This window comes from Tigriopus californicus, chromosome 9 (assembly GCF_007210705.1).
Source record: "Tigriopus californicus strain San Diego chromosome 9, Tcal_SD_v2.1, whole genome shotgun sequence".
Lineage (NCBI taxonomy): Eukaryota > Metazoa > Arthropoda > Copepoda > Harpacticoida > Harpacticidae > Tigriopus > Tigriopus californicus.
Window position 1 is genome coordinate 966,385 of NC_081448.1, and position 10,109 is coordinate 976,493.

At 42.2% G+C, this 10,109-nt stretch overlaps 1 protein-coding gene across 1 annotated transcript in view; it reads right to left on the bottom strand.

The window, feature by feature from the left end:
• Positions 1–6,207: 6,207 nt before the first annotated feature.
• Positions 6,208–10,109, bottom strand: part of LOC131886694 (uncharacterized) — a 7,973-nt gene continuing 4,071 nt past the window's right edge. Inside the window, exons 2-3 of the mRNA XM_059235094.1 lie at positions 6,764–6,986; positions 6,208–6,445 (exon numbers count right to left, since the gene is read on the bottom strand). Coding sequence (XP_059091077.1) covers positions 6,232–6,445; positions 6,764–6,986 — 437 coding nt within the window. The 3' untranslated portion in view covers positions 6,208–6,231. The remainder of the gene's footprint in view (positions 6,446–6,763; positions 6,987–10,109) is intronic.

Consider the following 10,109-nt stretch of genomic DNA (forward strand, 5'->3'; position numbering starts at 1 on the left):
CAATGTATCCCGCGAACTTAACAGACGTTCCAACCTCCAACTTGTCAAGAGATAGCTTGATCCCGGCGGCCCTACAACGAAGCAAAACCATCCGGAGACGACGGAACACTTGCTCTATGGAGGCTCCCTGGACAAGCATGTCGTCCACTATCTTCAGTAGCCACTCAAAAAGGTCCCAAACCGCATCATCAGTCCGGACATTGAAGGCGTCACTGCTTGAGTTGAGCCCCATTGGAGCCACAAGATACCTGCGCTTTCCGTCCAGGAGCAGGAACGTGTTCAGCTTTGAGCTCTCAAGGTCCAAAGGGGTCTGAAAATAGCCGTGAGGACAGTCTAGTTTTATGAACCAACGTGAAGAGTGATGTACTTTCTTCATGAGTTCTGCTGAGGATGGGAATGGCCGCACTGGTCGTCGTATGGCCTTGTTGAGTTGTTTGTAATCTGTCACCAAGCGGACCTTGTTCGTCCCAGGCTTGGCCACAAAATGTGCCAGACTAATCCAGTCAGTTGGTCCGTCATATCGTTCCACCACTTGGGCCTCCTCGAGCTCAGCCATGAGTGTTTTTGCCGGACCTTGCTAATGTAAAGGAATTTGCCTCGCAGTGGTCACGTGACATGGCTTAACTGCTCAAGTCGGATCCAACTCGATTGACATCTTCTCGCCTTTGATACAACCGCCCAGGCCCTTACCGAGGCCACAAACAAGCACATCGTGGAATTCAACCTTCGCTTCTGAGAGGAGCCTGTCCACAAAGGCCGCATCGGATTCCTCAGGTTGACGCATAAAGGTTCCGCCATTGTCATCAAAATCACGAGACGTGGCAATCTTCCAAGTTGCAGACAACAGAGGAACATCGTTGTTGAGATCAGCCAATCCACCCATGACGTTGTGCACAATTCGCAAGCCACCAACATTTTTTGTAATGTTGTGGTTGAGATCACTCCGGTTAGTCCGTCCATTGGTAGAAGAGTCGGCAGTAGCTCCCAGAACATGGGTGATTGACGTCGGCGGTTTGGCGGCGTCCAGCAAGGAAAGAAACCCCGGATTGATGCATGGGAAGTCCTTGGGCAATATGCCCAGCGCAACGCAATCACGCCAACCAATCAAAGGTGGGCCAGAAAGATCACGAGAGAAGATGGCCTTGATCTGGGCAAGTGGCCCAACCAATCCACTTGGTTTGTGCACACGAATCCAGAAAGCAAGAACTCCATCAGAGGCTAATCTTGAACCATTTGCTGTAACAAGGCGTATTTTGTTTTCTTGCAGACTCTGGCGAACTGAAGAAGGCAATGAAGAAAGTGGAAAAACGGAAACAACAGCACCAGAGTCGGAAAAAACGCAGATAGGGCGGTTTCCAGCCTGAAAATGACAAACAACGGTCGCTTGTGGAGTTCTGATGGGCATGATGTTGATGATGCAGACGTGTGTCCCGTCCTCGACGTGTAATGTGTTATCGTTGACATCTTTGTCCTGTACTTCGTGCCCCCCAACGGACAAAGCCATTGCATTGATGTGGGCCGCATTGGCACCGGTTCCACAGCCACGGCCTCGCCCATGTGTGGCGTCCACGCCCCCCACCCCCCCCCCGAGCGTGTCCCTCCCCATTGCTTGGGACTGCTCGACAGTAACGAGCAAAATGGCCAACACATTTGTAGTTATTACAGACAACTGCCCATGCTCGGCAGACAGCAGTAGGGTGAGGAGCATTGCCACAGTTTGGACACTTCATTGCAGCCACCGCATTCAGTTCCGCATCCGTCTCCTCATCCGCAACCCGGAGAGTTGCAGCGCTCCTTCGTTTAGCCCCAGCAGCCCCATCCTGAACAGCATGGGCGACCTCAAAGGCAGATGCAGCGTCGAGAAGTTGTTGCAAATTGGAATCGCTCAACTTTAACAACTCATATTGTAGGAGAGGACGTGCTTGAGCCATACTGAGGAGGCAAAAAATGACCCAATCATCCTTGGTCATCTTTTCCACTTCCGCCTCATCTCCGACTTTCAATAGGGACGTATACCATCTTGGAAAGACTGTTGCAACCATGACCAGCGTCTTTGAAATATAGGGTAAAGATCCAAGAACCGCTTTTGAAGAATTCCATAACATTCCAACATTGTGGTCGTGCTAGTAGTGGAGGCGTCAATGAGATTAGAGAGACATGGTTCTAAGCGTGCCGTAAGGTAAGAGTGTTGTTCAGTGAGGGACAATGTCTCCATGTGTGAAGATAAATGGTAAGACTTGAATTTCTTCAACCAACTCTTGAATTTGGGTGGGTTGAAGTTGGTGGTCGAAGAAAGGTCAACAGGTCTCAATCCCACTTGCTTCCGAAAGGTGACCGCGCGCGACAAAGCCGCAGTGGTCGGGGCAGCTGGAGTCGGCGTCCTGGTGAGGACGGCCTTTCTGGCTGAGTGCTCTGCCATTGCTACTTCAGACTCGATGGACTGAATCTCGCCCCAAATTTCCACACCTGGGTCTGACTTAATAAGATCCTTGTGTAGCTCAAGTACTTCTGACACTTTGGCAATGACCTCCCCGACCATCTCTTTGAAGACGTCATCGCCAACTTCTGGAAGAGTCACAGCGTCTAAGACAGCTTCCGTTGTCCACTTGATGGATTTCCGTAACACGGCAATCTTCTTCCGTATGGTTGATGCAGAGGGAGGGGCTATGGTGATGGGTCTCAACGTTTCAGATGTGACAGCAAGTGGTGACCTCGAGCAGAGAAAGAATGGCGACGTAGATCAGATCCAGAAGCAAGTCGAATCAACCAAGAACAGGGGAGCATAGGTTCGAAATACCGTCTTCGCCATGTGAGGTTGAAAGATACAGAAGGGGCGGTTAAGTAATTAGTAAAATAATTAAAATTATAAAATTATAAAATTATAAAAATAATTAAAAAACGGAATTAGTGGAATAGACGAGTCTTTCATGAAGATTCTTTGGTGAACAAAATCTCTCTGTATTTTCTTGTCAGCTGAGGCTACTACTGATGGGAAAAGGGCAAGTAGCAAGTCATCATAGACACCCCAAGTACTACTTATTTACAAGCAAAGCTTGGCCAAGTACTAGAACTTGGGCAAGCTTAACACATGCAGAGATCCGCTGTTAACGTAGGGAGCCCAAACGGTTAGGTGAGGAAAACCGCAAAATGAGGATTTTTTGTTCGCAGCTAAAGTCAGATTGCCAGAAACCAACCAGTCATTGAACCAAAGCCACGTTGATGCACATTATTGCTTTTCTTGTATAAGCTGACTTAATTTGCCCTGGTACAAAATTTCTCGCGTCAGTTTGGCCATACCATTTTCCCCTCAAGTGTCAAGTTGGGACAAGTTCCTACTTGGGCAAGTAAAGTACCGGAATACTTGCCCTGTCGGTGTTTGCTTCACATCAGTAGAGGCTGCCAAGGCCGAGCAATACCGTGCATCAATTTCATATATAGAGACAGATAATATATACGAATTCTACACAACCGTTGTTTCATTTCCAGGTAATACATGGCGACCGTGATCTAGGTTGACCAATATATTTCCACCAATCCAAGGCCCACCAAACTCATCTACTTAGTTTACTTCAAATCCACAAGACAAAAGCATATGCAGTATACTGCTGGTGATTAAAATCATTACTTATAATTCACCTCATCATTATAGTGTAGCATCAAATCATTTTTCAATCGTTTTCCCACTCCTCCGGCTCTTTTCTAATGCCAGTTTTTAGAAACACTAAATGCTCCATCGAGAACAGAAATAATTTGTGATGAAAACCACTTTAGAGGTGTAAACGACTAAAAGGTTGGTCCATGAGATGTGAATTGCTCCTTCGACGAATTTATGTAATAAAATTTGTGTCGTGTAAATGGACCAATAGCAAGGTTTACTGGAAAGTCCACGTCAAGTTATATGCTACTCTGTTAAGTCTTTTCATTGGACAGCAATGCTAAGGTGCATTTAGACGACACACGTTTTAACACATATTGTGGCCACAAACGGCTTTCACATGACATATTCTTGGTCACATTGCCACATATTTGACTTGGATCATGCTCCATTTTCAGCAATGTGAAGCAATCTGGGTCAAAGCCGCCCAGCACAAGATTGAGCGTGACCAAAGTAAGTTAATTGTAACGAGCACTTTTTTACAATCTGCTGTAATTTTGGGTTCAGTTGATTAAAGGATAAAAAAAAACCGCGCTTAAATAGGACGAGCCAAACAAAATGTCATCACTCTCCTAGCAATTTGAAATAACTCATGCCACGACAGCTTTCGTCATGTCAGATACAGTCTCCCTGGAGGGGAGACGAGTGACAATCAGCAACTCCATTTCAACCATGAATGATACGTGCGCACTTTTCACACCCAATTGACTGGTATCTACTTACAAAATAAAACATCATAATCTGAAATGCATCAATACACTTAAATAGGCATACACTTTCAATAAATGCTACAGGCAATTATCAAGCACCAACCAAACCACCACCACAAATTAAGGCCTTGCAATAAATACCAACTAATTGATCATATTTGTGACCAATCAAAAAAAAACAATTATGACTAGTGTGGTCTCGGTCAAATTGTCAACCTCAGAAAATATTTGTAACTGACATCAAGTCATCAATACTTTTTTTACGCATTTTTCCACATTGATCATTTGGAAACACTAAAAGCTGGGCCGAGAACATTTCAAAGACTTCGACCGGAGTGGCATTTACGATTTAAACAAAAAAGTTGTTTGAATTTGAGATTTGGCACACAAATAGGTTATTCACAATTTTTCAATTGAATGTCCTGAAAATAGGGTCGTCTAAATACACCTAAGACTTGTTCGCTGTCAATTCTGTCACAGTTGAATTTGCGTGATCTTTTTGAGCTTCCCGGCGATTTCTGAAAGTATTAGTTTGTTTATTCGAAATTCCACCAAAAAAACAAACGACCAGAGCCATAATCTATATGGCATATCCATTCGAGTGGAAAAACCTCGTCGGCAGGATTGGAGCACAAGCCAGATATTGACTAGACCTCGCATAGCGTGAAGAAAAATGCAAATACTTGCCTTTGTCAGCTGGGACATAAAATTTGATGTCTAGTGACTAATGTTTATTCATTGTCCAGCGAGCCCGGATTCTAAGTGAGTTTGTCAGTGACTGCATTTGTTGAAGACTCAGCGATTGTAGGTCGTTACCGCTGATCAGGCACACACCCTTTCATTTTATGGTGTACAGATCTGTGGCGAAAAACCCAATTTCCCTCTGCACTGAGGTCGGGCCAATGTGAGATTTAGACGTTATATATTCTGTGGATTGGAGCATGCATTGACACCTAAAACTGTTTCCAATTATTTTCATTGGTATAAATGATGGCTTTTTGGATCCTGAAGGCTGCACCCGTCAGAGGTCGCTTTTCACGCTCGCATTCTTCTACTAAAGAGCCCTAGTTTCACCCGTCTTATCACGGTGGTCAAAAAGCCATTTGACGTTTTGAGAAAAATACTCGAATTAAACTTTTCCAGTTTTTTACCTTGTAAAGTTATAATGATTGCGATATGAATAAATCTTATAAATGAATCTAATTCATTGGCTGTATTTTAGCTCAGATTAAACGCTCCTATGCCTTAAATCCACCTTGCTTGTTTGGATATTTCTGCCAACCTTCAAAACACCTTTCCAACAACTGTGGCAGAGGAGCAGCGTATGCCATAGACCACTGGGTAAGCTGACCAAGAATCCTGCTTTCATGTGAGTGAAGTACAGAGATCCCATATTGGGATATTACTGAAGAGTGGCCAAAGGGCTACCTAACAACAAAAAACCCTCATAATTTCACCTCTAAAGAAGGATTTTATTGCAATTCCAGGCAATATATTGGGAGGGTGGGTGTCACTGCTGTTTTGGTACTAGGTTTAAGATTGTAAAAAGAAAAGAAAAATATCCGCCCTCCCAACTTGACACAGGTAACAGGCTATATTCAAACTTAGGTCGGCAGTCTGTGCCTAAAGCCGGACTTCTAGATTCTGCTTGGGGTTTAAGGTAGAGGGCTTGATTGTCTTTTTCGGTTGAAACTGAGTAACGCAAGAAAAGTCAATCAACCTGACACCCGCCCAACTACCAAAATGTATCCAAAACTAAGCTTGAAGTGGCTTGGTTGGAGTGACATTTCCCGGACAAGTCCTCTAGTTTAAGGTAAGAAAGAAATATCCAACATAGGCCTCATCAACTGTTCTATGTTTGCTTTCTTAATATACTCTAAAATAATACATAGCACTTCCTCTTTTGAAGGACTTTAAAGCCGTAAATTTGACATATCTGGCAAGGGTCTCATTCACATCATATCGGCGCATGGGATCACAAGGCAGCGGATGAGGGAGATCCTTGACGTTGAGGACATCAATCCAATTGACCAAGTTCCCATAATATCGCGAAAGAGACACCTTGAAGTCAATGATATGCCTAGAATAAAGCATAACTTTATCAAAATAGTTTAAGGCTTCTTGATTATTAACACTTCAGCATAAATCTTTACGTTATTGTTAAGTTATAAATATCAGCAAGGTTTTTTTATAACTTGCACAAATTATGAACATTTTCAAGAATATTTTTTCCAATTGGAGAGGTCCTTTTTCTACCAAAAAAAATTTTACCAAAGATTATTCAAATGCAGTTATCTATGGCTTCTTAGCTTTGTCTTTGGTGATTAATCTTCTCAGACAAAGAGTTAACAAATTTCCACATCAATAAATAAAACTCTGAAGTCTTTGAACTCGTTACCTGTCATTATATTTGTCGTTCTTAGAATTCCGAAAGTGCACACTTGTGATTTTGTATAGTATTCCAAGGTCCCAGACAAATTTTCTTTCCTGGTTGTCTGTTATCCACATGTTGCCACTGGCTCTGACGTCACATGCGTCTTGGAAAGCGTTCATTGATCCATAGGTTCTTATATTATGTGCTTCATCTTCAAGTACAAAGGGGGGCCATGGGTAATCAGGACCTAAGTTGAAGATGTGCACAATTGATCTTATTAATGGTTATTATTAAATGTTCTACTAGATACCTAACTTGCCAAAACATTTTAACAAGGTAGATTCTTGATTCCATTTCTCAATTTAGGGCAGTAGCCTTTTCAAAACAAATCAAAGCAGAGACAGTTTTGAATTAACCTACCAATTGTTTTAATAATGACAAGTGGTGGTCTGGAGAAATTTAAGGGTTTATCCAAGACAAAATATTGTTTTCCCTGAGTTCCTTCCCTGAATATAAGAACAAATAGAACGGCTTTCTAAAAGATAACAGATTGAGACGCAGCTTTAGTTCCTTCCCAATAAAAAAACCCACTAAAATGACGCTAGTTTTGAACTCTTTGAAAACTCTTTTTTAAAGACTCTTCAAGGGCTCCTAGATTATAGCTTACTATCCCATGATGAGGTAAGCTCAACAAACACCTTAATTACTTTAAATGATGAAGCATTTTGTGTGACAATCTTGAACACCTGAAGTAACAGAGTAACTAAAAACCTCAAACCCTTTTCATTTTTCAAGGAGCTTGGACAGAAAAAAAACATTTTTGAGGCCTTGAACATACACTCCACTGGTTTTGGTGATGTGGCAAGGTGATTTGAGAAAAAAGTAGTGAAAAGTTTATTCCTTCCGTAGGTCCTAGAAGAAGTAACATAGAAGAGTAAAAATCGAGTTTGTTGTGGTTTTTACTGCAGCTGAATCGGTAACCAGTGGACAGTGCAACTCTAGTCGATGGAAAGCAGTGCCTTTACAATCATTAACTATACCCTAGCAGCCGGTCAGCTGACATTCATTCGCTTTGAAAACTAGTCCGCCTGGCTAGCTCTCATCGCACTCTCTAGGAGTTGCTTCCTCTATGGTTTGAGCGTCCTCGTGAGCAAAAGGTGTGGGTTGTGCATTGAAGAGAGCAAGAATATAGTGTATATAGAAGAAATAGTGAGGATTAGTTCGCTTGTGGATATTAGGACTTTGTGTCATTAAATGATTTGGCCTGTTAATTAATCTATTAGGGACAGGAATTTCAAGGTTGAAGGGCAAATCTGATGGATTTCACTCACACGCCGACAAAGAGATAAATTCTGGTTGGTCAGCCAATTTCATACATTTGGTTAACAAAGGGAACTCTGTTTCATCGCAAAGTTTTAGGTTAAATACTCTAAGATTATCTATGGTTTATATTTCTTGCTCCTAGACTTAGAAAGGCTTATCACTCTACGGCTTTTGCAAGAAATTTGGGTTAAACTACACTTTGGGGGACACACCGAAGCAGCAGTAAGCTACGTTGTGAAGAGGAGGAGGTGGGGGCGGCAAGGACTTGAAATGGATAGTCGGAGGGAAAAATGCGCGCAGACCACTGTGGGACCGTGGACAAAGAGTGACAACCACAGTGGTGGGCATATGTTGGAAAACTGATTCAACTGATTAAGAAATCGGCAAGTCAGCAATGGTCAAAGAATTACGGCTTATTTATCTCAGACTGGAGAATGTATCCAGAATTCGGAAACCCGAAACTTTGCAAATGTCACAACTATTTCTTGTTGTGAAACTCTCTGACAAATGGAGTGGTTATAGCAAAGTGTTTTTCTAATTCAAATTGACTTATAAATTGTGATCTCATTCCATGATAGGTGATGGCAGGCAACAGATAATACGCGAAACAGTGATGTTGAGTGCTTTTTTCAGTTTGAGTATAAACCTCACAGTCTTGAGTCAGTTAACATATATTGTTCATACTTTTTCTCTTAGAAGCCATCACTTACGTTCAAAGACAAGGGGTTTCTCTGGAAACTAAAATCAGTAGCTATGTCTCGTTAATATTTCTATTTCTTGACCCATCTAAGCTCAGCTCCCATCTAACCTTGCCGCAGAGTAGGCGTGTTCAGGTAACTGGCCCACGTGCTAATAAGCTACTACTGCAACTAGCGCTCCCTCCTTCCCGTTATGTCCCCCAAAGTGTATCATTGCCGAAATTTGTAGTATGTTGGTATGTAGTATGATTCAAGGAACCTTGTTCCAAAGACTTTTGTCTTGTATTTGATCTGAGTAGTACATTCCCCCTGTCTGCCTTTACAAGTTCATGGAATCAGTGCCAAAACAGGCCCCTCCCTAGCTCTAACCACAGAAAATAGCATTTTGGCTAGACTATGTTCGGCATTTTCTTCTGCTGCAGTGCTCTTTTTAACAATGTGTGCCACATTTCTACAATTCCAGAATTTAAAGAATTTCAGAAAAGAAGAATCAAAGAAGGGGCAATTTTTTTCTCCATTTTCTTAGAATTGTGAAAACGAATAGTCGAATGTGCCGCCCTCCCACCAAAAAAGATAAATAGAGGTTTCGTGAGGCGTATTTCAAAATGTGTGATATTATTAAACGAGCCACAGAGAGCCAAGCCAATAACTTCTAGAGATATGGATTGCATACGGAAGCCAAAGTTTCGTATCTCCTCAACCATTCATCTTATTCCAAATACGCACTCATACCCCTACAAGATCTTGTTAAATAGATGAACTTGGCCAAGTTTGAGCCCAGAGCTTTTCTTGGGAAGTCAGGAGGTATGGTTAAAAATTCTGCAAGGAAAGATAAGTCATCTTGATGCTAGCCACACGGAAAGTGTGACGGTAAAACGATGAATCCGAAAAAAACTAAATATGTCTCAATTAAGTTCAAATTTCAAATGTACCTGTGTTTTAACAAATTGAATTGTGGTCAAATCTACATTCAAGCAATTCAAATTGTATGAGCAATCCCTCACGGCACCCACTTGCCATCAGCGGCCAACACTTGTCTAGCTGAGATATTATTCCCAAGAACAATCAACCCTCACACGTCCAATAAGCATTTCGTTGGCTGAAAGATCACCCCAGCATCTTTGAGAGCTTGAAAATCTTGTTTGAGAAGTTCTAAATGTCTGGGCGTGGAAGAGCTGGCTATCCTAGAGCCATTCTAATAGAAGAGTACGCGCATGAGATTTTTGGTCCCAAAACGTCGTTTCCATTGTACTGTGGTTCTTCAGTTCACCCCCAAGGCGGCTTTTCCTGTGTTATGTATTTACTTCATTGTTGTAAAACGTAGCAAGAAAATGAATTGTGTGCATTTT